The sequence below is a fragment of the Erigeron canadensis genome, chromosome 6, assembly GCF_010389155.1.
Source record: "Erigeron canadensis isolate Cc75 chromosome 6, C_canadensis_v1, whole genome shotgun sequence".
NCBI classification, from domain to species: Eukaryota; Viridiplantae; Streptophyta; class Magnoliopsida; order Asterales; family Asteraceae; genus Erigeron; species Erigeron canadensis.
This window is the reverse complement of record NC_057766.1, coordinates 32,163,850-32,191,712: the sequence shown is the minus strand read 5'-3', so window position 1 is coordinate 32,191,712 and position 27,863 is coordinate 32,163,850. Positions and strand designations below refer to the sequence as shown.

Here is a 27,863-nt window from a genome sequence, read left to right as displayed (position 1 = left end):
TTTGTGTTTAGAGTTTAGTTTTGTGGTCTCAATAAGGAAGCAAAATGTTACAAGTGGGATGTGGAGGAGAATCCAGGAGGTGACACGTGGAAAATAACTAGTGGGTGAGAAATGTTTGGAGGATTAAGTCATAGTTTGTGTGGGTCCATGTATGGGACCAGTAGTGAGATGTTGCTCAAGCTAATCGTCGACCCGTCGATTCTTAGATGGACATCTAGTAAAACTTGATGTGTAAATCTTTGTCGATAGATGTAAATAACAGGAAATGACTAGTGGTAAAAAGTCAAAACATTACAACAGCTAAAAGTAGAATGAAAATGACACACATCTTTCTTAGAAATCTTTACTAGTATAATGAAATAAATGAACTTTTTTAAAGCTCAGATTATCAAGTTATTATGATTGTTGGTAAAAATTCGGATGAAATAGTCGATGAATACTTTTTTTTTTCTTAGTTAAAACATCAGTGGTAAATATATACGATTGATCATTGTTAGTCAGTGACAGAGCTATATAAAGACAAAGTATAGTGATAACTATCCTCCAATGTATATTAAGCCTTATATTTCTGATTACTTTTATGTATTAATTTGTTCCAAAGTTAATTGATCCCTTAACAAAACATACATGTAAATCGTAAACTATTAGGCCCTCTTAAACTTATAATCCTGACTCGGTCGTTATTAATATTGTTTACATTTATATCATGTTGGACGGCTCTTTGTTTCAAGTGATATGATGGGCGCGCTTAACAAACAACTCTTATAGAATGTATCTTCCTTCCGAATAGGTTTCCTTCCTAACAATAGGCCTACATTTTCTAAAGAACATATAGGTAGGAGACCTTTAAAAGTCATTGCATTAAAATTCTAAGTTTAACAATGTTGACAATATTTTGTTTAATCAAATTGGATGTCAAATATACTTTGTAACATTCTAACATAATAATATATCCCGAATGATATATATGTGAGTAACTCAGTAATTTTAAATATATGCTTATAAACATAAACATCACCCGGCTGACCGTCCCATTAGAATGTACAATTTTGAATATTCAAAGTTTGTTAATTTTAAACTCTGAACTTAATTAAATATATTTTTTATGAAAACTATATTATTGAAAATGTTTTTAAAACACAAATCAATTGATATAATCTTTATATCAAGTACTATCTAATATAAAAAAATTTATTTAAAAGTCAAAATTAAAACAAGTTAGATTTTAAAATTTTAAAAAAAGACATTTTTAGCTGAACAAAGGAAGTAACATTAACTCATAAATTTCACTCATTTTTTCATTTTAAGTTTAACATTTGATGTATGATTTGTCTAATTATTAAAACTTTAGACATATTTAAAACGATCCAAATTAGGCAGTCTATTTTATATGTTATAATTATTCTACATATTTCACTTTCAATTGGTGGGGAGGGTGCACAATGTCGACCCATTTAGACTAGACATATAGTAAAAACATTTTTCGTGAAATGGGTCCAAAGGCCACGTGATCCGGATCATGGTCAGCCCATCTCTTGCCACCTTTTTCGTCTCTAGCTTAGCTGGCGGGTCCCAGGCAGTAGTTACCCATTTGGCCATCATACGTGGAAGTTAACTGTGGTAGCCACCTGTCATGTGGGTTCCACTATAAGTCAATTTCTCTATGGTGCTCAATATATGGCTGTGTTCCGACCACATCGTCTCTATCTTTCTTTCTTAGTTTTCTTTTCACCCCCTACACTTTTACTTATTTTACTTTTTGACTTCAAAATATGTATTCATTAATAACCGATTGTCCATTCTGTTTGACATATTGTGGCAGAGCTAGCAATTTCTTTGAGTGGTTTAAAAGATAAATTAATAAAGCTTGTTTATAAGTCTAGTAGGTTTGTGAGGAGAATTATTCTAATAATTGACAAAAATTACATTAAACTTAACCAAAATTGTTTATACATGCAGCAGATTAGATTGTACCTTCTCGGTCCAAATTTAACGTTTGTTATTTTGTATAAACAAACATTTTATGTTTTTAGACATAAAAGCCTAACATTTTTATACACGTATGCAGTTTTAGTGAAGGTTAAAAAAAATTTTAGTATAAACATTATAATTGTTAAATTCCAATTCAAGTAGAGGGTGTCAAGTTGCAATTAAGCAAATTTCTTATCTCGAGCTAAATTGACCGTGCCTTTAATTTGAGGGCCATTAGAATTTTGGACCACTTTTTTCCCGAAGAAAAGTAAACTAATAAACATTCAATTGCTAAAGTTTTCTGTTTATCATCAATTTGTATTCCAAAGCTTCAATATTTCCACATGTTAATTACTGTAGTGTGCTTTTCAAAAGATAATAAAAAAAAAACCCTGTAATGTAATGTAATATGTTACTGTAAAGTTATGTATATATCTACAAATAATATGTAGTTATGTGACTAGGAAGCTGTTCAAATAAAAAGTTATGTGACTAGGGGAGAATTAAATAAAAAATGAGGAATGCTAATGAACTTAATGATAAGGAAAACCCGAACAGAATACGATGTAACAAAATTTAAGTAATGATTAGTGATGTGTGATGAACGAATAATAACTCTCCACATAGACGGTTATTATTCATCACCGTTACCGTTCATAAGTTAATTCCCATTAATATAAGGATATAATAAATCCATATAATCCAAGTATCCAACATCACATTGATGATACAAAGAAACTCAGAGAAATTGCAAATCTGTAAATCTTATCGAAACAAGCTTCGTAATATCTGTGTATCTTTTGTTCAAAGATAACTTAGAGAAAATGCAAAAAAATGTGAAACAATTAAACTGAATAAAAAAGAAATGGAGAGCGCGTTCTCATTATGAGATAAGATGGTGATTGATCAATGGGATTCACTTGTTTGTCCCAGTCGCATTCTTCACTGCCTCGGTTGCATCTTGTGCTTTTTCTTTCATCTGTTGTCCAGCCTGCATGGACATCCATTTTAATAAGATGTATACCGCAATAAATAGATACAACTTATGCCCCTTACATTAGATTAAATAATTATAACAATTAGTAGAAAGTTTAAAAGAAGATAAATCAAAACTGAACCTGCTGAATTGAGTCTTGGGCGGACTGTGCGGCATTGCTAGCCTGTTCCTTCATCTGGCTGCCCTTTTCCTAAGATGAAAATAATCTCAAGCTTAAACATAGATTCTTGTGTAAATTTTACATTTTGTCAAAACCTTATCGTTATCAAATAAATGATGAAGAGAAGAAAAGGCAAATCTGAAGTACCTCGGCTTTGGCCTTGGCCTCGCCAGCTTGGTACTCTATGTTCTGGTTGTTGTTCATATTGTATTTCTGAGATTGATATTAGCTGTTTATAAAAGTAAGAAGAAATTGAAGAGACAATATATCGTGTTGATCACAAAGTATATAAATAAGGATAGTTATATATAGCTTATGTGATATTTATTTTTAGAAACAGTTCCACATATTGTCCATAGTTCTCGGCTACAAATGGTAATTTTTCTGGAGATTCAAATCTGGACAAAACAAGACCACAACTTGAGAGTAATAACAGGAAGTTTTGGACTAGGTACTTTCTATTTTTAGGAGATTCAATCAGGAAGAAACAAGACCATACATTTACCATATTAAAGGGTGACTAACAACATGAAAGGTTTGAGCAAGGTGCTTTCTATTTTTAAAAGTTGAAATTTCTTTCTACTTTGATCAACTTCATGTATAGTTTCTATATTTAGCTATTTAAAATTTGTGAACAGCATTTGTTAGACAAGAAATGCTGTGAGATCCCATGAATTCTTAGCCAATTTATATGTTGTTTCATTAGTACTATTTTTACATTAGCTTTTTATCGTTTGCATAGAAGAATAAAAAACACTAGTTACATAGGCATTGTCGTATTACTAACTTTAGGTTCGGTTATTATCATACAAGAATTAATCCAAATATATCCCAAGTAGGTTGGTCTATGGGTCGATCTAGTGTACTACCCCTTTTATTTGGTGTTTTGATTACATCGTACACCTATATGGCTATATGTGCCTAACATTGAAGACTTGCTTTTACAAACTTTAACACCTTGTGCCCGAATTAAGTTGGTATAACCTGAGTGGTGATCATAAAACACAAAAAAACAAAGTCGGAAGCAAGTAGAGCTCACATAAGCAAGAATAAGCAATTTGGGCCTGGGAGGGTCTAGCATGGGGTGGTCAAGGTTCGGAAAAAGTACTTACATGTTTGAAGCATTAACTCCTTGGCAAAGTTTGCTTCCTAATAATTTTCTTCGGCTCGATAAATCTGTTTCAAAGTACTTTTTGAAATTAAACCTCTTTCAACAGCAAGATTCCAAAAAGTTTCCAAAATGCCGTTATCACCAGCATAACTAGCAGTGAAACTTTTATGGGTTTTTTGAGTGATCATCAACCTGTTCTTGTACATTTCATCAAAAATATTCAAACCAGTATTTGTATCACCTGCTTTCAAGTAAGCATACGCCAAACTCGAGAATACAACACTATCTCCTGATATCCCTTTCTGCTGCATGATATCATATATTCTTTGAGCATGATCAACCCTCTCTCTCTTGCATAATCTCCTTATTAGTGCCCTAAAAATCGAAATGTCAACAATTATACCCTTCTGATATAACTCATCAGGTAACTTCACCAACATCTCTTCGTTGTTTTGGTTGCAGTAAAGATCTACAAGCCAAGAATATGTGCAGTAATTTGGAGAAAACCCATCATTAATCATGGAGAAAACAAATTCTTTAGCATTCTCCATATCTCGAGTCTTGCAAAACCCATGAATCAATGCCTTGTAAGTAAACGAGTCAGGTTTCAATCCGGCATTCAACATTGTCCCTCTAACTTTCAAAGCAGACTTCATATCTCCTATCTTACAATAAGCATTAATCAAAGTATTACAAGTGATGTTATCAGGTACAACCTTTTTCCCACTCATTTCATTCAACAATTTATTTGCATCCTTTATCCTACCCTCTTCACACAATTTTCTTAAAATCGTGTTATACGTAACAGTGCCAAGAAACAACCCTTTAGCTTCCATTTCTTCACGCAATAACATAGCCTCATTAAAACCATTCACTCTGCAATACCCATCGATCAAACTAGTGTATGTCACATGATTTGGAGTAGCACCTTTGATTTCCTTAAACATTCTTAACGCCTCCCTCATTCTACCTTGTTTACAATACCCACAGATCAAAGCATTATACGTTACAATGTCAGGACAAACACCCGCTCTATCCATTCTATCTTGAATACACAAAGCCTCATAATGCATACCTTTTTTGCAATACAACGATATCAACGTATTATAAGTATATAGATCAGGAAAAACACATTTAAACTCCATTTCACTCAACAATTCTTCCGCTTTCTCCACATCCAAAGACGTACAACAAGCATGAATCAATACATTATAGATACACAAATTCGGAACCACCCCACTTTTCACCATCTTCTTATAAACCTTCCAAACCGTATCAGTCAACCGCTCTTTAACCAACGTGTTCAACAAAACAGTACAAGCAGGCAACTGCGGCTTTAACCCATGAACTCGCATATGCTCAAACACTTGAATTGCATCTTGGATCATCTTAGAATTGGCATAAAATATAACCAACCAGCTCAAAACATGAGAATTCACATCCGGGTCATCACAAGTATCCGCAAGTGAGTTCAAAACCGTGGGCGACGACAAAAAGTCTCTCAGAGCAATTTTGTCGAGCAGTTGGTGTGCAGTTTTGAAGTGTCTTTGTTTAGCTAAAATGTGGATCATCGTCCAACAAGATTGTAAAGAATGCTTGTAATCAGGGTTTAATTCAACCCATTTGAAGAAATTCCAAGAAAAATAGCTGATTTTTGAAAGGTTTTGAAGGGTTTGATTGATGGTGGATGAAGTGATTAATGAACCTAATTTGGGTTTTATGAGAAGGTCCCAAGAACAACTTTTGAGTATAATTGCAGATATTGTTTTTACTAAATGTGTTTCATTTGTAGCACTTCTTCTTAAATTGGCCATTGGAGTTTATGTTCCGCTCTGCTGCTATGTATCAGTATTATGCAAGTAAGAATACCCTTTTATACTTTCTGGTAATCAGCAATGTGTATTTTTATTCAACGGAATAAATCTCCAGGTGAAACAAATACGAGTAGTAAAATTTGATTTGTAAAACATAAAAATACTTTTTTAAAGGTAATTTATTTTTATATATAGATTTGACTTCAATTTTAAAGAAGACATGTTAAAATAACTTTATTTTTTGGTTGGCCAAGGTATCTTCTAAATCAATTATAGTATGTGGGTCTCGGAAGTGAGTTTTTTACAATGTCTCGCGTTCGAGTTCTGGGTTTTTCACTAAAGGTATTTTCCATGAAGAATGGGTTGAAGGTCCAGTAAATCGCTTGTTAAAATTATGTACACCACGTCTGAGTCAAAACTAACTTTACAAAAAAAAAACCCTGTATTTTTATTACGAAAAGTCTTTTGCTTTTACCCATATTTAAAGACTTTAAAATCATAAAAGATATAACACCCAATGCTGTATTGCATAAGTTTTGAATCTCAATAATTCGACGGTGTATGAAGAGGTTGCGATGTAGACAACCTCTACCAAAGTCGATAGGTTGTTTCGAAGCTTTATTTAAATAGTTGAAACGATTGAACCTATAACCTTTATCCTCATTCCTCAATACCAATCGTGATTTTAAAGTACATTTGAGTTGTTTAGTGCATCTCTCACACACACACAAAAAAAAGACATGAAATTAGTATCACAAACATTGATTTATTTACCACATTACACAATTTCTATAACTTTTATAACATACTAAATGTGTAAGACACATATGTGGTAAGAATATCACTTTCCAGAAAATAAATGTTGTATACTTTATGAGAAATTTATACAATATTTAAATTTCAGTTATAATAGCATTAATACAATATAAAATTAAAAGAAAGAAACTGTTCAGTGCCGTCTTCTGCGAGTTTTGAGCCTCAGTACCTCGACGGTGTATGGTAGAGGTTAAGATGTAGGCAGACTTTATGTTCTTATAACTTTGTATGCTTAGCTATAGAAACTTTTTGTTAATGTAAGATTAGTTTACTTGGTAGAGGTTCTTGTTTTTTGAGATAAAATTCAAAATTCATTCCGTGACATGAAATATTTTAGGTGTAAAATAAATTTACCTTTAACAAAATCCATTCAAATTTGTATTTTGTTTCAAAATGTATTGGCCAAAATACAAAGAACAATATGAAACGTGGTCATTCGTTACGAGATATTCTGCAAAATGGAGCAAGATTTTAACTTACGGGTATGACTAAAACAAAATCAGAATGGTTTTAATAATACAGCGATGAAACTTACTACTCGTATTAGGTGATACCTTCAAATAACATTTCTATAAACTTGGCAGGATGTTTAAGTTTATCAAGTTCATATCTTTTCCGAATAACATTTCTATAAACTTGGTTAATCATCTTTGTAACCACTCATATAATCATGATTACTAAAAGGTGCTTAGCTAAGCTACCTTGCTAGCCTGTTATGCACCTGGTTCGATAAACTTGATTGATAATGTGTATGTGTTGATATAGTAGGAAGACGAAACTGCAACTATGAAACCACATTTGTCGAGGGATTCTCAAATAATTTAGAGATCATATACCAAACTTTCACATTTTAGAACATTTAAATCATATCATTCGAATCAGCACAAGATCATCTCAATAATCCCAATTACCAAAACAACACTCATAATATACGATTCCAACTTACATATGAAACAGTCATCATATACAGTGTTGTTTTTAGATCACGAAACATAAACGAAAATAACAAAGGACCATACTGCAGTACCAGATAGTAAATACACCAAAATCGGAAGCAAAATTTTTCCCCATCGACTCCAGACAGTTGCAAACAGTAACTGCAGACCAACCCGGAGCCTTCATCTACAACATAACCACCTGAGACATCCAAACTGATATTTTATCAACGTCTTATTTCTTTTCTTTCGCCTACTCTTCCTCATTCTCCGTTTCACTCCAGCACGTATGCAGAGTAGACCGTGGAGACCCGCAGCTACTTCCACCCCTTGCAAATCCATAGTACACCATTGAGCCCCCTCCACCCAAATCTTCAAACTTTGTTTCTTCAACATTATAACCCTTCACATTCCAATTGTTGTCTTCCAAGTTAAGATCTTTTAACTCATTCCCATGCAAAGACACAGAAAAGTCACTAGGCTGAAAACAAGCCAACACCCTTTCAATCAAACTGGTCAAATCCATGGACTTAAAGTCATAACCAACTGCTTCAAAGCTAGCATAGCTGAAGCCATCTTCTGGCGTAACGTGAATAGTGGAGCTCTTGTCTCCTTCTATAGCATTCATTGAGTACCCACATGGGTCAAAATCAAAATCACAAATCTCAGATTCAGGAAGGATGTTCCTAATCCCTGAATCTTCAGTCATCACAGCTGCAGAGCTTGACTCGGACTTGAAAAACACAGATGTGTTCCTTTTACTTAAACCTGTCATGCACATCTCTAAAGTATAAACAGGAGTGGTCAGTGTTGCAGGGTCTGCTGATTCGGCTGTAGCAGAGTAGACGTGCCATTTCTGATCTTTATCAACACCGCCCATCACATATGCATTGCTGGCCAAACCGAGATTTCCAAAGTGGCTATCAAGGACCATGACTTCTTCAGTAAAGCTACGGTGAGGATAAACCTGAGCTCCAGGGAATATGAAACTTCCACGAGTATACCTTACAGATTTCACACTAAGAGACAGTGTATCGGCTAACTCAAGTATAGTAGGGATCGAAAGGAGTAGCTTAGTGGTGCCACAGGTCTTGATAATGAGGGTATAAGGGTAAATAAAGAGGCTGGATTCTGAAAGGACATAAGAATCCAGTAAAACATTTGATAAGGAAGAAACAATGGTGCATTCAGCCGGTGCCAGAAACTCATCAAGTTGTTTCCTGGCCAAGGCACGCAGGCCTCTGCCTGCAGGGTCAACAGAAGGACCAGGGTTGAAAAAGGAAATCTCGAGCCTCTTTTCAAAGCCTTCAAATCCAATTGCAGACACTTGTGATGCCATTTTGGTTTAAAAACTTTTGTTGCAAAGAGAGGAAAGGAGAACAAAGGGGAACGGAAAGAAGAAAAAACGACAGTAGCAAAGTAAAAAAGTCAGAAACTATTATCCAGGGGTTATGCAGCACGATTTATAAAAACTCAGGAAGGCTTGCGGGTGCACTGCAAGATCAAAGAACAGCTGGTCAAGATACATCAAGTATTTGGAAATGAAAAACTGCATAATGAAAGAAAGGACTCACGTTAGAGTAAGCAGCAGACTTGAACTTCTCTAGGCCACCGTCGGGTCGAACGTCTTCAATACCGTAACCAAGGGGAGCTTCGTAAAATAAGGATTTACTACTAGACTTTTTGCCAGCTTTTGACTCCATTGATCATTCAATCGTCCTGCGCGCATTATAGTAAAACATTAGTAAATGCAGATATATTCTTAATTGAAAATGAACTTAGAAACAAACATGATTAAACCTTAAGGCTGTAAATAAACAGAACATTTCGCAAACACTGTCACTGTTCGGTGGATATTTTGTTTACTCTGCTTGTTGGTATTATATCCTCATGAATGAAAACTATTAGTATGTATATTGGTGCATATTGTTTAAGTTCATTTGTTTATGTTATTTAAACTTTCTGAATGGCGTTGGCAAGCATTAAAAAACTTATTATATTTGTAACAAAAATATCCATTTGTTAAATGTTCGTATGCATTCATCTTAAACCTAAACAAAACAACACACGAACACAAAAGTGCGTTCGTCTAAAAGAAAAGTGTGTTCGTCTCAAGTGTTCATGTTTTATTTGTTCGGCTAAACATAAATTTTACAATTGTTAAATTTATACGGGACATAGTTATCATATATTGGTAACAAATAAAAAAAATTGATTCAATGAAATTACAACTAAACATATGGATGAAAAACGAAAATAAGAAACAACAACAACTGTACCCAACTGAGCGGGGTAGGGAGAGGTGAGCTTTAAACAGTCTTACCTCTACCCAAAGTTGGGTAGAGAGACTGTTTCCATATGGATGTAAAACGAATAAAGAAGAAAGAAGAAAACTTACGGATGTAAAACGAATGAAATAACAATAAAGAGAGAGATCCGCAATACGAAAGGCTCAAATGGATCAAAAGCCTGTAAAATTATCACGTACTATTTTTTTATAAAAAACAAATAGATGTTACAAACGCAATTATATACTCGTAATAAATCAAAAGGAATATGCACATACCGATTGATTAATTGATAATTGATTGATTTAAAATAATAAATCAAATAATGATATGAATGGATCGAGTAGGTACTTAATCGATCGGAAATATGTGAAAGGTCAAGTGCTGGAATTTATATACGCTTACGCTTCTCGATTCGTGGCTCAGAATCAAATTAGGAGAAAAAACCGCCAAACTCTAATGCCCTCCCCTCACTTCTTCACACGTGTTTTTTTGTTGAAGATGAATAAATATACCCCTGGGATACGCTTAATTTCAGCCGTGAAAGTTTTCTTTATTGTTAAACGCTTTTCAAAAATGATAAATGTGACAAATATGTTTAAAATTTTTTGTATTAATTTATGTAGACTCTTTGTGAATCTTAATCACTAATTACGACTGTATGTATCAAAAAAGGTTTTTTAGTCATGTTGCTAGACCTATCACTTCTAATCGGGTTCGAAGACCTATCAATTAGTATCATGTATGAATAAATATTCCATTTCTATTCTCTGTCACCAAAAATATGGTTAAAGAAGTTTATGCCTTAATTTTATTTCGTATAAAGCCATTAAAATCGCAACCTACCAACAGTCCAGCCTAGCCAAGCTCAAGTCACCCACTTGGAGACTGGAGAATCAGTTGTATCAACGCTGTAGCCAACCCCCCCTCCCAAACCCCCCGGCTACTTTTGCAATGTATAATTATTATCTTTGGCCCAATGAGACTATATGAGAGTGCTACGACAATATGACCAAAAAAAATGAACCGGTAATAGAGGACCATATCGTGAGAAAATGGGAGCAATGAGAAGTGACATGCTGGTGATGTGGGGGTGGGGGGAGAAAGAAGGGTTCAGAGAGGATAACCCATGGCCTTATATGTCCCAAAAAAAACTTGCATACAATGTAGTACTGCAAGTAAATAATTTATATCTGCCCATCTGATACTTTAAATATGCACATGAACTATCATCTACAATTCCTTAAGCTCCATTAAGAAGTTCTCTAAGTCAAAAAGGCTTCACTAACAAAAACACTCAATATATAATGATATCCGAGACAAAATATTCAGATCCCCAGTTACATAATCTTGTGTGAATGATGATCCTCAGGAACATCATAAAGAATCGAGTTCTCCATGTATTTACAAAGTTATGATGCGTTTGTTTTTCCCACTCAAGCAGGCTGCAGTTGTTTTTGCTTTGCCTTGGATGCAGCTAGCTTTCCATTTTTCTTTTCGTACTCCTGCTTAAGTTCCTCCAAACGCCTTGATACCTAAAACCATGAACACTTTGTGAGCAGAAGCCGCAAAAAATATAGATGACAATATGACAAATCAGATTGCATAACTTAAGAGTTGCTCAGGCAGCAGAAGATTATAGATGACATTTTTCTTTTCCTTTTTTAATATACAAACAGTTGTACCCATGCAAGTATACAGGCCGTGAATGCTTATCATTACTCTTTTGTTTGAAATATAGCCGTATTTTAGACATGCATTGTAAGTTAGGGCTGTTAATCAGTCGGGTTATTCGTAGAGTATAAACTAACCTGTAACCCAAACCAAATAAAACTTTGGATTATTTGGGTTTGGAATGGGTCAGGTCGGGATTCCTGTATCCAAAATCAACCTAAATATATTGGGTTCTTCCCTATGTTCATTTAGCACAAAAAGTTGGAAAAATACTATGAAAGTGGCTCATGTATGCATGAATGCAAGATAATGTACTCACGTACATAGTGTAGAAATAAATCATAATTTGGAACTTGCATTATATCAAAAAAAAAAATTCATAGCACCAAACAAATTAGAAGTAGTTGATAGAATCAATGCAAATATTGAAAGGAAAAGAAGACATAAAGTTCAAAAAAAGGTGACTTTATTAATCAATTGTAGATTTCAAACCTCACAAAACACATTTGTTCATACAATTCAATGAAAATATAATATGGGGCATTTGGGTTACCCCATTCTTTACTTATTCAACCCACATACCAAACTACATTACACATTTGATTTCAGGTCCCGAAAGCCAAATAAGGTGACCTACATAACCCAAACCCATTCGGTTCGAGTCAAGTTATATAGCATGGGTAATGTGGACACCGCTATTACATGTATGTTATACTCCTTCCATCCTAAGTATAGTCTAGCAATTTCACTTAAAAAATAGCTTTACGAAGATGCCATGAGCACTGGACTACTGGAGTATGACACAACCGTCAGCAGTACACTTATAAAAAGGAAGTTCCCTGTCCATGATTTTTCATACTGAAAACCATGAGCACCTTGATGCACCTCAAATCATGCTTATAAGAAGCATTGTCATGATGACTCTAAGGCATTAACTCAAATAGTTCTAACAATGGAACCAAATGATTTCGACAAGTTGGTGGAAGTATTGGTATGTGAGGCAAAGCTATGAAATAAGGCAACCTTGTGGCTTGTGGTTTAGAATCCATTAACAATATGCTATAGGGAGTAGAAGTGTGAAATACTGGAGACAATACTGTGATACCAACAGACCATACAGCGACATATCCAGTGTACACCGTACAAACTATACATAAAAAAACACTATTAGTACCGTGCGGGTTGAGACCGCTTATTTTAACTTTAGTTTCAAAACGTTGTTTTGGTAAAAACGTAGGCAAGAATCACTAGGCCAAAGTTTGAATTAGGTGACATACAGTACAATATTAGTACATATATTATCAAACTTTTGGTTCCGGCTTCATCCTGTTGAGACGCCCTTACAAGGGCTATGGGTAAAAATGTTACAACTTATCTTGGATGAAAACATTACTTACAAAGATGTTAGTTTCGACATTGTGGACCCCCCCCCCCCCCCCCCAACACACAACAATTCTATCTTTCAGTTCATGCAACAATTAGAGAGTGGTACCTTAAATGAGTAGGCCAGTGGAAGCAATTTATCTGGATTCATTGCATCATCGGGAAAGTTCCGAAGAGCATGAATAAGTTTCTCAAATGGTAAGTTTACCTACAAATAACATATTTTAGTGATATATAATCTACAATAACACTTAATTGGAGTCTAACACAAAGGTTTGGGCCACTAACCAAGTCATCATGGCAATATTTCAACAGCGCCAAACCAACTTTAAAAACAATCTTGACACCCTGTGCATAGCATACAAAAGAAAGTCATTAATAAGCAAACTTCTTTTCTCGTTTTCCAGTTTATCAATATCTTTATATGAGTTCAGCAAGAGCTTCATACTTCCTACACGCCACTAACCTCATAGAGAAAAACATCCCATATACGAAGAGCCAGATGGAAAGGGAAAGAATATGAGAAAACAGTAATAAACCACTGGCTTCCATACATACTTGGGTTTATCATTTCTTGTGTAAAGTGTTCCCCTAACTTTGGCAGATACTCCCTCATCAAAAGATCAAACTGAAACAAATATTGTTGAACAAGAGGCAATCCCTCCTGCACCCAACAACAAGAACTCAACATTAAAAAAAATACAAAGAAATCACAGATAGATAAGACATTGAAGAAATGAAGAAAAAAATGAAGTGTTTTAGACTTGTGGGTATAGTAGAAGTTACCAAATACAATCCTTCCATTGGAGCATGGACAGCTCCTTTCAATAATGCCACCAACAGCCAAAATGCATCTTCTTCGCTCATATAAAGCAGCAAGAGACCGGCTAAAAATCCCATACCCTGCATTTGAAAGAAACTTTTGATACACGGGCCTTCTCCAAAGATTGTTAGATATTCATTGTAATGTACTTCGATGGTATACCTGTACGTATCCAACGTCCCTGTCATATACAGAGTAGGCCTTCAAAACATTGTAAAGTGATCTTTGGCCAGGTCCATGTCTCTGCTGGTAGAACACATGTGAAGGAAAAGTACGAGATATATCCCGTATTATATCTAGCTCAGAAGCTGATGTCTCGTATATCACTAGTTGCTGCAGCAAAAGTAATCAATTAATCATCGGCGAAAACTTTAGACTAACTCAAAGTAGTTGTAAGATAGTAAACCAAACGTTAAACTGATATAGAGATTTGAATATCAGGAATACCTCATAAACGCCAGGGTTCATCAATAAAAGATCCCGACTTCCAGAAATCAATTGCCAAACAAGACCCCTCAAACAATCAGGTATTCCTTTTCGTATACGACGTTTAACTACATGTGGTTTCCTTCTCACATAATGCTTCCAATCACTACCTCCAACACCTATCATTTTTCTCCATTTCCTAAGCTTTCTCTCTTCCCTATCAACCATCGTTTCATTGATTCAATCAAACAATAAACCACATAAAACAAAACAAAAAACCACTACTACCAAAGTTTTGTAGTTGAAAAACTCACAAGTCATATGCAAATTATGAACATCTCTAAGTTCCAAATGAAATGTAGTAACTTGATACATACTTGATACAAGTAAGTATGCACAATGCAATAAGGTTTAACGCATCGAAAGGTATCCAACTTGTCACGTCTTTCCATTGAATGTAATTCAACTTCTAAACCTTCTATTTTGTTTATCTAAACTCTCAATTCATTCTTATTGTATGTATATGATTATGACCTCATGTATAACTTAATACACTAATTACTCTGCCTAGAGGTAACCGGATACATACAATATCGAAACGTGACAAGTTAGAAACATTAATATACAATTATACGATATCTTAAACCTAATTTGATCTGCTCCTAACAAACAATAGCTAAAATGAAACAAAAAAACATGCATTACCTCTGATACTCGAAAGACGACTTGTTTTTCGCTAATCGGTCAGGTGGAGAGTGATTATGTTCGGGTTTAACGAAACCGAATCTATCTACTTTAACTGGAGCTGGCAGTTGCACACTCTCATCCACTCTTTTCTTTTCCATCCTCCTAACTATCTCAAACACCTCACCATTTCCCCCTATTTCCATTCCATTTATTTATCAATAAATCATAATGAAATCAAAAAACTATACATTTTCATAAACCCTAATTCTTCATTATTACAAACAACAAATAAAAATAACTGAAATGAGGTTTTCATACCTGAGTGATCTAAGGAGTTTGATTAATCTTCTATTCAGATGGTGTCTTAGATACAAAATGTGTATATATATATAATGTATTTATATGTATAATTAAAAATTGGAAATCAATAGATTATTATAATACGATGAATGAAAAATTATTGGGGGAATTTTATTGATTGGTTTGTGTAAATTGAGTGTGAAAGAGGATTGGATCGTCTGGAATGCCGGGATGTGTTGTATTTCGATCTCAGCCGTTGATTTTTAATCTAAGGGATTTTGTATTATGACACGTCACTGTGAGGGCGTTTTACGTTACTTCTACTATTTTTATCATGTACATCACATCCCGTTCCTTGACTTTTACGTGATATTACGACTCACTTGCCTTTATGATTCTTGCATCGTATGATGCACGACTCGGGTATGATTGCGGCTGCCTTTATGGTGGTCCGTAACTCGTAAGGTAAAGAAAAAAATCATCTTTAATAAATACTAAAAAAGAATCCTTAAATCAAAAATAGAGGAATCTAGACCCTTTATTAAATTTTTTTCTTATTTCTCCACCCTTAGATCAAGATGATGACATCATCATTGACTCAACATAGAATCAAATACTCTTTTAGTCCTTCAACTATAGATAAAATGTTCTAACAATACATATTAATAAATAATATTCTACTAATCATATCAATTTTAATAAATCTAACATTTTGGATACCCTTTTTGATTCACATCATCATTTATCGTTTATTTTTGATAAATCTTCTTATAGATTAATATTATTTAAAAAAATACGTTTTTTTGATTTGTTAACAAATAATGATTGTTTCAAAAAACTATGTCGATCCATGTTATAACTTTTTTGATAATTGATTTTTTAATAAGTATTAGCATTTATATTTGTAGTTTCTTAACTTGTGTCAAGTAATATTATGATCCATCTTCCATTATAGTTTATTTTTCGTATTTGATTTTCTTGCAAATAATTAATAGCAATTAATTTTGTATTGTATGGTTTAAATTAACCTTATGTTAAGAAGTATAACTAAACACTTGATACTATATGATTAAGGTTGAACTATAAGGTTGTTATTGTTTATAATGAATCATTTAAATGAGCTTGTAGGAATTGAAATATTGTGACAAACAGTCATTACCGTGATATGAAAAATGTATGAGTATTATACATCAACTACACATTAGCATAATAAAGATTACATAGTTGCTTCCATATCACTATATACAATATCATAGCTGATCAAGTTTTGTGCGATAGGATGGTTGACATCGATGCATTCAAGGAATCTTGGAACATCTGGGTTAAAATTGTCTTACTTTGGAAGCAGACGTATACGTACAACCCAAAAATTGTCCCATTCGAGCCCATCTTTAATGAAGGAGGCGTTAGGAAAATCAATAACTTCGCTATAGCTTCAATGAAGGAGATTACATGATTGTGGATCATAGACATAAAATCAGCTTCTACAAAACCACTACTATTTGTGTATTTAATTATTTTGTGGATACCATAAATCCTTATAACTTTTTATACTATACGTAGTTAACTACCTCCATGCATTGGACTAACCGTTTTAGCTTTAATTCACTGGAAAAAAAACCTATTGTAATATTTAAAAATATAATCATTTGTGATACTACATAAAACTAAAAAACACTTGTCAAGTGGATGAGAAACCAATGTCAAACCTTAGTCTTTGAAATTATATTTATAGTATGGTTGTTTTATGAAAAAATCAAACGGTTCACTTTCATTATTCTTATTTTATTTATTATTCTGTAAATTTTAATAGCTTTTAAGTATTTATTATACCATTATGTTAACTTTTTATAGGTATAAAATGTAATTTTTCATAAGTTTTTTCCGCGTGGGTTATAATCTAGTAATTTATGATATGAAATATTTAAATTAATTGATTCTTATTTAACTTTGATAAATGTGTGATTAGTATAAAATATTTTCATTTAATTAGTAGATATATTTAAAGACTACAATATTCGACATATATATATATTCCATATAGATTTTAGTAGATATATTTAAAGACATATATCTATTCCATATAGATATAGATAGATTTTCAAATTTTAAGAAAAAAAGTTTAAATATTATAAACATAATTGCCTCTGAAGACAAAGGTCATGAGTTCGATCCTCATGTCTAGTAAGACTGGAGGTCCTTTTCTATCTGTGGTAAAATCTGTAACCAGTTTCTCTACCTTCGGTAGAGCCGTAGAGGTAAGATTGTCTACATTTCAACCTCCCCATACACTGTTGACCGTTGATGAGGGTATTTGGACAAAACAACCGTGGAAGGTGACATTATAAACACCATGAGGAAGCTAAATTTGATGTCTTACAGAATGGGAAGGAAAAAAAAAATTTAGATGTTTTAAAAATTTATCATTAACGTAAAGCGAAACATGTTCCGCGTAACATGTAATGATGAATATGATAGATTAATCAATAGTTTTGTTGGTCTTCTTTTAAAATTATGGATTTGTCAATAAGGGTTAATGTTTCAAAATAAGGTCTTAAATTATGATTTTATTTTAGTTTATTTTAAGTTGTATTGTTTATGAAATTGGACCCTTGTAATCATATATTAAAATGAAAATGAATGGTAATGTTTAGGGTTCTTATAAACTTGTTGTATCGGGTTATCCTTTAGGTGGACATAGGACTATTTTGTTCTTGATTTATTCTTTTTATTATCTGTTTATTTGGTATTATTTCAGCGTAGGACCATCTTTATTTGTATATCACTAAAATACCACTAGACGTTAGAACGTCACCGCTACTACTTTTGTAGTTTTTAATTTTTTATGACCCATTAATTTTCTTATCTAGATTACTAAAACAAAATTTTATATTTTTTAAAACTTTTTCTATTATTCATTAAATAGTTTCACTCTATTTCACTTAGGAGAGTGACAATGGAGCAAGGTATGGGCTATGCATCATGCCTAGCGGCAACACCGCTGTCAAGAATAAGGCATGGGGACTAGGCATGGATTCAGACAAAAATTGTCGGAGAAATAGTGTTGGGAAGAAAGTAAGATAAAGAATTTGTATGATTGAAGGAAAGTAGTGAGAGATTGTGAGGTATGAGAGAGACATGATTGTCTGGGTTAGGTATGACTAAGTATAAAATAGGTATGAAACGATGTGACATGATATTATTGGTGGATGACTAGGCATGAATTAAGTATCTAGGCACTACTGCCACCCTCTTTAATCCTTATGGATGAGATCGACATACACAAGAAGCACACATATATCACCACAACTACATCAAACACCATTGTACGTATACCATCATAACAACATCACCCCTTTTAAACATGCTAAGCCAATGAATTGACGAACTGGGCTGATTTGTCGAACCGTTGAAACATAACCAACTAAATTGATCGATTGGGAAACCAAATGTTAAACATTGCTTGCTACGAGTAATATGTTAATAAATAACAAAAATTAAAAACATATAGTAACAAACTAACAATTAATAATTCCATAACAACAAGTAACACCATAGAATTGGATATCATCGATAATATCAATCAAATTACAATTGCCCAATTAATATAGCTAGATAACGTTATTATTTTCACAAGCATGGCGACGTATACCAACGAGACACTTTGAAACTAGTGTTTTTAGCTCTTCTTATTAAAACTCGATGTAGGGCTTTCTCTCTTAATTAACAATCCCAGGGATCACACAATATTTTCGAGTAGATCATTTTAGTTATGACATATTTCGGATCAACTTAAGAATCCGAATAATAAGGTGAAAAACAAAAATTAAATCAAATTAAAAATCTCATTTTGTTTCAAACAAGAGTACTTAATTTAATAATAATATTTTGCTTAATTGCAACCTGGATCATATCTAGAACCCTCTCCTAAACACCGCCACCATATCCTTCCCGATACATCTTTCATATTCCCATTTTCTCAATTTCTTTGCATATGCTATATTCAGTGATATCCATCCATCCATCCATCCATCCGTCCATCCATCCATTAGTATATATATATTTCTTCATTATAATAATAATTATTATCATTATCATTATTAAATATTAAATATAATAATAATATAAAATAAGCCGTATATATAAAACACCTTGGAGCGCACGTTAGTGACTTACACTACGGCGGCAAAAAAACATTTCGAACACCGACCAACCCTAATATGGCGATGGCTAACCTTTTATTGAAACCCACCTTGCCGTCAATCACCACCCACCCTAAATTCTCTACAAAATCTGATTCCGGCCGCCGATCACCACCAAAACCTTCCCTCCTCCTCCCTCCTCCTTCTCATCGCCACCCTTCCGTGCATGCTTGTGCCCTTGTTAAGGTCGATCACCCTCACCACAATATATTTATTGTAGATATATTTCTATATCTATAGACGATTCTGTTTTTTTTTTTTTATTCTTGTGTGATTTATATATACAGGAACATAAGGGATTTGCTGAAAACTTAAAATGGCCGGCGGCTGATGTGACTGCCTTATCATTTTGTGACGATACTGCCAAAACATATGAGAAAGTTTGTTTCTTGCCACTCTTTCTGTTTAATTTTCAATACGATTTTTTTTGTTAGATTATAATTAGGTTATTAATAGACAGTAGTTTAGTTTAATTAGGAGTTTTGGCTACATATCTGATACCATATATAATACTCAAAAAGTTTACCTTTTTTCTTTAGAAAAAGAACAGAACAAAACAGAGACTTTGTATTTAGCTTAAAAAGCTAATGTGAAGGGTGTCGAGTGATTGTGTACTGAAGACGTTATGCACTATCGAAATTAGAGTTAGAATGTGTAAAAGAAAACTGTAAAAACCAAGGTGAAATTGTGAATGGAGATGATTATATACTGAAGATGATTTATTGCAAAAGATATTACGTATTCAGGATTGGGACACATAAAAAATTATTAAGGCGAATGTTATTGGTTGTACATTAAAGATGGGTATTAGAACATTGGAATTGGAAAACATAAACAGCTTTAAGTGTAAAACTAATTGAGTGATATTGGATTGTATGTTACAGAAGATTGTTATGATAAAAGTCTGAAACTTTTGGAATGTACTAACATAAAATGTAGAGTGCCGACGTTCTTTTGAGTTTGGGAAGTTGTATGAATTTCTAGAACCAGAATTTATTCAATATATATAGTGTTTTGTATGTGTGATTCGTATATACTGCTAATCGTGTTGCATTACTGACTATTTAATGCTTTTCTGCCCAAAATGGCGTTATGCACATTTTGAACAAATTTTGAAGTTTCAATGTCAATGGGCGAAAGAGGGACCTGTTGGTGAGACTAAAGATGGTATGCAATTTTTTTTGTACTTTTTTATTGCAGTCTTAAATCTTAACAGGATTTATCACATATGTTTCTTGACATATGTTTGGTTATATCATGAGGAATTGAACAAACACTGATGGGTTTTTTTAGATTATGGGCTTTTGTGTTGAGTCTTGATTTGGTCTCTTTCTGATTTTCTCAACTCTATTACAGAGACTCAGTCAGCAAAAACAAAGACTCGTAAAAGTAAGAAGCGGTGGACAAAGATATACACATTTATGGTTGGAGCTTCTCTTTGTGTAGTTGTGGCGGTTTTCTCCTTTGCTCTTCCAAAGCAAGTAGCGCTACGTCAAACAGTTGTCCCGTACTCGGATTTTATTGGTGGCATTCGGGATGGGAGTGTGACACGAGTTCAATTTGTGGAGAACTCACGCCTGATCTATTATGACGCCAAACCTTCCAATGACCAAGATGTTGAAACTCAACAAAGTGAACCGGGTCAAATAGAATTGTTGAAATTATTTACACCCAGGTGGAGGCACTATACAAGAAACGTGGGAGACGATAAACAACAAATTATTAGGATACTAAGAGATAAGGGTATCACATACGGTGCAGACCCTGAACTGCTTTCTGATACAATGAAGACTGTGGTTTGGGTCATGTTTCAAACAACGCCGTACTGGGTCATGGTGGGAATTTCAGGCTATCAGTTGTATATGCAACAAGGTCTTGGGAAAATGAAAAAAAGAAAACAGAGTAAGAAACTGTCTGTAACTTTCGATGACGTGGAAGGTGTAGATTCTGCAAAAGCTGAACTTCTTGAGGTAAGTCATCATCAGGTTTAATGTCGATGTTTTTTTATAATTTTGGTGTTAATCTTTCATTTGAATTTTGTAGATTGTCTTGTGCATTAATGAAGATAGCAAATACATGAAACTTGGGGCAAAGTTGCCCAGAGGGGTTTTGCTTGCTGGTCCTCCAGGGACAGGGAAAACATTGCTGGCCCGTGCTGTGGCTGGAGAAGCAGGTGTGTCGTTCTTTTCCATTTCAGCTAGTGAATTGGTAGAGGTTTTTGTTGGTACCGGAGCTGCCCGTGTTCGAGAAATTTTCCGTGAGGCAAGAAAAAATTCGCCATCTATTATTTTCATAGATGAGATAGATGCGGTCGGTGAGCAACGTGGAAGAACTTTGAATTGTGAACGCGACCAAACTTTAAACCAGGTAACATAGTTCTGTTTCAGAGGTCAAACAATATATTTGTTACTTAAAGATGATGGAAGTCATTCCCGTTTACTTATGAATGGGTTCGAGTTGGTTTCTTTTTATCTTTAACGGGTCAAATACTCAAATGGATAAATAAATACTAGTAAAATTGAACATTGCTGAAATGAAATATCAGAGTCTCTCATATTGTTGAGTTAATGCATAAACTTTCTACCTTATTCTAATTAAAAGATTATTGTTGTCGAAAAACATACTTGTAATTCTTTCTATTATACTTGACACACCGACAATGGCTTAATTGCTTAGTGGGATCTAGAGACCATAAGGTTTTGGGTTCGAGTCTCACAAAGGTTATGAGTTTTCTCCTGCATGGGTAGGTAAAGTAACCCCCAATGCCGTCTTCCACGGGTTTGGGTCTCAATACCGTCTTCGATGATATATGGGGGAGGTGCATTTGTAGACAGCCTTACCCCTACCAAATGTAAAAAGACTGCTTCCAGATTCTACCAAATGTAGAATAGGACCTCTAGCCTTGCTGGGCATGAGGATTGAACCCTTGACCTCTGTCTCCAAAGACAAGGCTCCAACCACTTGATTCAACCTAGTATGATTTTCTGCTGAATATGTGTATGACATTTTTACCCTAGTGGGGATATGATCGGGTGGTTCTACTGGTGACACGATGATACTTCAGTGGCCCGTCAGTGATCTAAATTTGATGTTCAAAAAAGATCATACTTGACATACCATTAATCCAGCGCGTATCATATCCCATATTGACCCGTTTACCCACCTAACCCATATTGTCACCTTTTGCTTAAACTCCAAGTCTTAATCGCACATAACAAATTCACAAAGATTTGGAACATTAATCTGTCTATTCCTGTAAAAGTTATGTTCTTGATGTTTTAGCTTTTGACTGAGATGGATGGGTTCGATAAGGATGAAAGTGTGGTAGTTATAGCTGCTACTAACAGGCCGGAGACACTGGATTCTGCTTTGATGAGACCAGGACGATTTTCCAGGAAAGTTCTTGTCGGTGAACCAGATGAAGATGGTAGGCGAAAGATTTTTGCTTTGTATATGAGAGATGTCCCCATGCAGGAAGACAAAGAAACCATTTGCGAACTTGTTGCTTCTCGTACCAAAGGATTAGTTGGAGCTGATCTTGAAAACATAGCTAACGAATCTGTAATGCTTGCTGGTCGCAGAGGTTTGTTAAGAAAATCTTGATTTCATTTCAAGTATCTAATTTTCACTTATTAGCATATTGAAATTACGTTGTGTGTGTATTATTAGGTGGCGATTTTGTGACAAGAGATGATGTTTTTAAAGCTGTTGAGAGAGCCACAACAAAGATTTATGATGATGATTATACTACCAAAACCAAATCACCATATTCATTTGGACCAACAGCAGTAGGAGGAGGTGCACAGTACAGGGGTCCAGCTATGGGATTCGGATTCCCGAACTGATGAAGCAGTTCGATTCGTTGAAGGTAGCTCATTTGATCCTGGTTTTGTAGCAAATCTAGGATTTCATGTTTCTTATGTATGTGTGTTGGCATGGATGGGGAGATGGATAATTTCATTAGTAGAATGAGTATGTGATTGTATTCACATTTGCTTTTGATTATTTATGGTTGTCACAGTATTAGGGAATGGAGGACACCAATTAAAACTTTGCAACATTTTTTTTTTCTTTCTAAAAGGTAAGGTTTCGTTTTGCAATATATGGTTCTGTACATCTTGTATAAGGTTGTAATTTCTATTATGTTCAATAAAATTTGTTTACCATCAAAGAATAAAATCAAAAGATGCAACTTATTGCCAAATTGTGCATGGTTTGATCAAATCTTAAAGTTTAATTATACTTGTTGATTTTTTCCTCGGCATGTAACTGTTTATGTTTGATGAGATGATAGTCTGGAGTTCACTTTTGTATTTTAAACAGAACTTGCAGTTTATGATAAATTTTCCGTGTTTTGAATGAGATTTTGAAGATTCAATCATAATTCATTGTGTGTCTTTTGTTCACGACATGTAGTAAGGACACAAGCCATCCGTCGTCCAGAATCTTTCACTTGAATCGACCATGGATGCAACTCAGGTTTCATCTGCCGGGTGACTTCTTATCAGCATCAACGTACATTTTTCATCTTTAACCTGATCTTATCTTCGTAATTATAGTCCTATCATGCCTTATGGCATTCGATGGAATTTAAGTAATAAAAGCGCTATGGATATCGACATATAGTGACACGAAACCATATTCTATACATATATATAAATTCGGTTACTTGGTTTCCGTGCGAATATCTTTTTCTGCAACATTAGCCCCTGTTGTTAAATCTTTTGCAGTAAGGTCCCCATCAGCTAATGACTGTTAAGATTTTTTCTCAACATAGTCCTTGTCATTAAAACTTTTACAATAATGGTCCCCATCAATTAACAGCCGTTAAGTTTTACTAAGCTGTTTAACGGAAGTTACAAAAAAGCTGCAAATTAGGTTTTTTTTTCCCAACAGGAGCCTCCTAAAGTTCTTATATTTATATGGCACTTTCCATTTATTTTTGCATTTCATATATATTATTATAATTTTAGTGTGTTTACATTACTTTTTTTTTTTCCACGTTTTGTCACATTTTTTTCAATTAATCATATATATTCGATACATTATTAACATTCGTTTTTTTCCCCTTCAACTATTCATATAATTGATCATTTAATGATTAATGTAACTTATGTTTGTACACGACAATACATTTTTAAACACACATTTAAATACGAAACAAATGAGTGTATCTCCCGCTAATATAAACTTTTTGAAAGCAACGTTATATTTTCTGTGGTAACGCCCGAGTTACATATATAATAATTTGTCTAATTTTAGTACATTAAAACACGTATAATCTAGAGCATACATAAACTTTTGATACATTTATCGTTATGTCAGCACCTTTTAAGTTTTAACTTTTTATACTCTGTATATTAAGGTTGTACGAAAATAATAGTTTAAAAAAGAATCTAAATCAAAAACTAATATATTTTGAAGTAGTTGTACTTTGTAGGACCAAGGTGTACGATAGTACTTTGTGATCTCCAACTCACATCCAGATCATTTCAACATGGCTCCGGTCCCACTTTCATCTTAATTACTTATTTACTTGTATACGAGCATGTTACCCGCATAATACGACGGTTTTTGTGACGGCGACTGTGTAGTGGTGGGGGACGGATGTTGGTGGTAGTGGCGGCGTCAAGTGATGTTAGATAATTTTTGATGTGAAAGTAATTTATGTAAAGGGTTAATGTAAATATTTTAAAAGAAAAAGGCTGATAGTGTTATATACCATTAAGGGTATTTTAGTCATTTCTCCAATGTAACTTTCAACACAGAGCTATTTTTTTATTATTTATATTTATAATCCCTTATAAAACAAAATGATTTTCTATTTTAGAAAATTCAGCACTTTTTCAATATCCCCAAACTACCCCTAAATAACCCTAACAAATATATTTAAAATGGTTAGTTTTTGCACCTTATTATTTTTTGCTTCTAATTCTCGACTTATATCTCTATAATCTATAATCTCTTATAAAGAGAATTAGGATTAAGAGATTAAACATATTTTTTTCTTCCCAAAATACTCATAGTCAAACATAAAAACCTTTATATACATTCTTTTTACTCATTCTCTCTAATCATTGCACACTCTCATCGACCTTCTATCACCCTCCCCCGCTTCCCTCCTTCTACACCGCCTCCCTCGATCTCCACCACCGCCTCCCTTTTATATTGTTCTCATCATTTAGCCGCTGCAACGTGCGGACACTATACTCGTATAGTATAAAAGTATAGATAAGTCAGGTTATACTAGTGTTTGCATATGTTTGTCTATATCTATATTTATATTTACTCTAAGAGAAAATCGTGACAATTTTCGTTTCCATCGTATCAAAATAGCCAAGTTTTTTCGAATTATCACAAAATAGCCATATAAATCGCAATAATTTGCAAAAATCGCAATAAGATCATGAGAATCGCAATGAGATTCTTGAGAATCGCAATATCGCAAGATTGCAAAGAGATCATGCAAGATCGCAACGAGATCATAGAATTGCAATGAGATTATAGAATCGAATAGAGATCATAGAATCGCATAGAGATCTTGCTCAATATTGAGATTCTGTAAAAATATATATATATATATATATATATTAGCAATTTTGTCAACAATAAATATAAAATTATACTAGTTTATTACAAAATCCATGAATACAAAGCTTCATAATTTCGATAACAATGTAACTTCAATACCTAATACAACACAACGTTTGCATCTAAAAGTCCCCTAAATTAACACACAAAATTCGTAAAAAAAAAAAAGAAGCAGCCTCTAAGTTTATTTGTATATAAGTTAGTAAACTAGTATGTTTTTTTATTTATTGTTGACAAAATTGCAAACAAAAAAAAATATTACAGAATCTCAATATTCCACAGGATCTCTATGCGATTTTATGATGTCATTGCAGTTATATGATGTCATTGCGATCTTGTGATCTCATTGCGATCTTGAGATTCTAGTATTGCGATTCTCAAAAATCTTATTGCAATTCTCATGATCTTATTCTGATTTATATGGCTATTTTGTGATAATCCAAAAAAACTTGACTATTTTGGTACGATCGCAACGAAAATTGGCTATTTCGCGATCTTCTCTAATTCTAAACCAACGGTTCATATATTTTTGCAGGAAAAATTGATATGTCAGTATCTCTTCCCTAAATGTCAAAAGTTTTGCATGTGAAAACTGATAGATACATGGACGCATTCATTTTAACTGATTAATGTTAGTAACTTTTAAGTATAGAAGATAAAGGGCGCGTGTAGTGCACGTGAACGTGACAAGCTAAGTTACGTAACAAATTTGTTGATGGTGAACAAATGGATAAAAACGAATGTGTATATATATTATCATACTGTATCAAATAGGCATGTTCACGGTTAAAAAAAAAAAGAAGAAGAAAGAAAAAATGGCATGGTCAAGTTAGACTTGTGTAATTTATTGGTGTTGATTTGATTTCTGAAAAAAAATGCTTTACATAAATCTCGTGAATTATAAATCGTGCGAACTTAGAGCCGATATCAAGGGACCTCTATGAAAATGACCCTAAACATGACAAGCTTTTGAATGAAAGCGATTACAGGGGCGATAATGTTAAGTATCTTTTTTCTTATTTGTAAAATTTGACTTAACCATAAAACTTTGTTGGCTTAACTATATTTTGATACTTATTGGTTTTTAACAAATTATTTGACATTTTGGTTCACACTGAAATTAAAAGAAAAATTTTCACTCCACCACTGAAAGGGATTGATCAACCAAGAACTTCCAAGGTTGCGGGAACTACAAATTAGGGTCCTTGGTCTCCAACACGAGTAAGAACACCCCCAATGGGGGGATGTATATTGGACTTTGAATACGGTGCACACCGTTGGGTGTGTTCCGTATTCAGAGTGTATTGGAGTGAAATGTGGTGGTCACCACAATTGTATTAGGGACTAGGGAGTGTATTGGAATGTATTGGATGTGAATGTTTTGGAATGTATTGGATATTGGATGTGAATGAAAAGATAACATATTGAAAAAAGATAACATATTGGAGGAGAGTGGGAGACGATTACAGGTGCTCTAACAAACTTGTACCAAGTAACCTTGACTTGAAAACAATGTGACCAAAAAATAGACTCTTTAGCAGAACAACCTGATTATAAAGGAGTAAAGGACTACTAAGTAGAAACATTGTAAATTTTGTATTCTGAAAGGATTGTAAATAACCAATTTTGTATAGTCAAGTTAAAATTTTCACTATAAATACATGTTATACTAGTTTCACATGCTC

At 33.8% G+C, this 27,863-nt stretch overlaps 5 protein-coding genes and 1 long non-coding RNA gene across 7 annotated transcripts; 1 reads left to right on the top strand and 5 right to left on the bottom strand.

Annotated features, from left to right (window-relative positions):
• Positions 1 to 2,642: 2,642 nt before the first annotated feature.
• On the bottom strand, positions 2,643 to 3,444 carry LOC122602718 (stress-induced protein KIN2-like). The gene is made up of 3 exons (XM_043775308.1): positions 3,276 to 3,444; positions 3,090 to 3,158; positions 2,643 to 2,962 (listed from the first exon to the last, which is right to left on the bottom strand). Exons 1-3 carry the CDS (start codon positions 3,330 to 3,332, stop codon positions 2,888 to 2,890), a joined length of 201 nt encoding a protein of 66 aa, XP_043631243.1. The 5' UTR covers positions 3,333 to 3,444; the 3' UTR covers positions 2,643 to 2,887.
• A 425-nt stretch (positions 3,445 to 3,869) lies between these two features.
• LOC122602717 (pentatricopeptide repeat-containing protein At5g38730) lies at positions 3,870 to 6,058 on the bottom strand. The gene has a single exon (XM_043775307.1). It carries the CDS (start codon positions 6,051 to 6,053, stop codon positions 4,278 to 4,280), a length of 1,776 nt encoding a protein of 591 aa, XP_043631242.1. The 5' UTR covers positions 6,054 to 6,058; the 3' UTR covers positions 3,870 to 4,277.
• A 1,718-nt stretch (positions 6,059 to 7,776) lies between these two features.
• On the bottom strand, positions 7,777 to 9,181 carry LOC122605796 (S-adenosylmethionine decarboxylase proenzyme-like). Its single transcript, XM_043778750.1, has one exon. The coding sequence runs from the start codon at positions 9,141 to 9,143 to the stop codon at positions 8,058 to 8,060; it is 1,086 nt and encodes a 361-aa protein (XP_043634685.1). The 5' UTR covers positions 9,144 to 9,181; the 3' UTR covers positions 7,777 to 8,057.
• Positions 9,182 to 9,235: 54 nt separating this feature from the next.
• Positions 9,236 to 10,453, bottom strand: LOC122602651. Of its 2 annotated transcripts, none has more exons than XR_006324355.1 (4): positions 10,371 to 10,453; positions 10,203 to 10,273; positions 9,379 to 9,523; positions 9,236 to 9,298 (listed from the first exon to the last, which is right to left on the bottom strand). It is a non-coding gene; the product is annotated as an uncharacterized LOC122602651 (long non-coding RNA). The 2 variants fall into 2 exon arrangements; XR_006324356.1 differs by having other exon boundaries at positions 10,203 to 10,291; positions 10,371 to 10,409.
• A 919-nt stretch (positions 10,454 to 11,372) lies between these two features.
• Positions 11,373 to 15,550, bottom strand: LOC122603311 (EVI5-like protein). The gene is made up of 9 exons (XM_043775985.1): positions 15,404 to 15,550; positions 15,104 to 15,278; positions 14,420 to 14,615; positions 14,135 to 14,305; positions 13,936 to 14,052; positions 13,616 to 13,813; positions 13,438 to 13,497; positions 13,259 to 13,357; positions 11,373 to 11,627 (listed from the first exon to the last, which is right to left on the bottom strand). The coding sequence occupies exons 2-9, from the start codon at positions 15,241 to 15,243 to the stop codon at positions 11,529 to 11,531; spliced, it is 1,080 nt and encodes a 359-aa protein (XP_043631920.1). The 5' UTR covers positions 15,244 to 15,278; positions 15,404 to 15,550; the 3' UTR covers positions 11,373 to 11,528.
• A 3,983-nt stretch (positions 15,551 to 19,533) lies between these two features.
• On the top strand, positions 19,534 to 23,689 carry LOC122605371 (probable inactive ATP-dependent zinc metalloprotease FTSHI 3, chloroplastic). The gene is made up of 7 exons (XM_043778305.1): positions 19,534 to 19,773; positions 19,875 to 19,967; positions 20,706 to 20,754; positions 20,944 to 21,557; positions 21,631 to 21,954; positions 22,870 to 23,170; positions 23,257 to 23,689. Exons 1-7 carry the CDS (start codon positions 19,606 to 19,608, stop codon positions 23,430 to 23,432), a joined length of 1,725 nt encoding a protein of 574 aa, XP_043634240.1. The 5' UTR covers positions 19,534 to 19,605; the 3' UTR covers positions 23,433 to 23,689.
• The last annotated feature ends 4,174 nt before the right edge of the window (positions 23,690 to 27,863 follow it).

Coding starts and splice junctions, on each gene's coding strand:
- LOC122605796 (XM_043778750.1), bottom strand. CDS start 9,143: ATGGCATCACAAGTGTCTGCAATTGGATTTGAAGGCTTTGAAAAGAGG.
- LOC122603311 (XM_043775985.1), bottom strand. CDS start 15,243: ATGGAAAAGAAAAGAGTGGATGAGAGTGTGCAACTGCCAGCTCCAGTT. Junction 14,306..14,419: donor TGAACCCTGGCGTTTATGAG/GTATTCCTGATA, acceptor CTTTTGCTGCAG/CAACTAGTGATATACGAGAC. Junction 13,498..13,615: donor GGGATGTTTTTCTCTATGAG/GTTAGTGGCGTG, acceptor TGCTATGCACAG/GGTGTCAAGATTGTTTTTAA.
- LOC122605371 (XM_043778305.1), top strand. CDS start 19,606: ATGGCGATGGCTAACCTTTTATTGAAACCCACCTTGCCGTCAATCACC. Junction 21,955..22,869: donor GCGACCAAACTTTAAACCAG/GTAACATAGTTC, acceptor TTGATGTTTTAG/CTTTTGACTGAGATGGATGG. Junction 23,171..23,256: donor AATGCTTGCTGGTCGCAGAG/GTTTGTTAAGAA, acceptor GTGTATTATTAG/GTGGCGATTTTGTGACAAGA.
- LOC122602717 (XM_043775307.1), bottom strand. CDS start 6,053: ATGGCCAATTTAAGAAGAAGTGCTACAAATGAAACACATTTAGTAAAA.
- LOC122602718 (XM_043775308.1), bottom strand. CDS start 3,332: ATGAACAACAACCAGAACATAGAGTACCAAGCTGGCGAGGCCAAGGCC. Junction 3,159..3,275: donor AGGCCAAGGCCAAAGCCGAG/GTACTTCAGATT, acceptor TTTTCATCTTAG/GAAAAGGGCAGCCAGATGAA. Junction 2,963..3,089: donor CCCAAGACTCAATTCAGCAG/GTTCAGTTTTGA, acceptor ATGTCCATGCAG/GCTGGACAACAGATGAAAGA.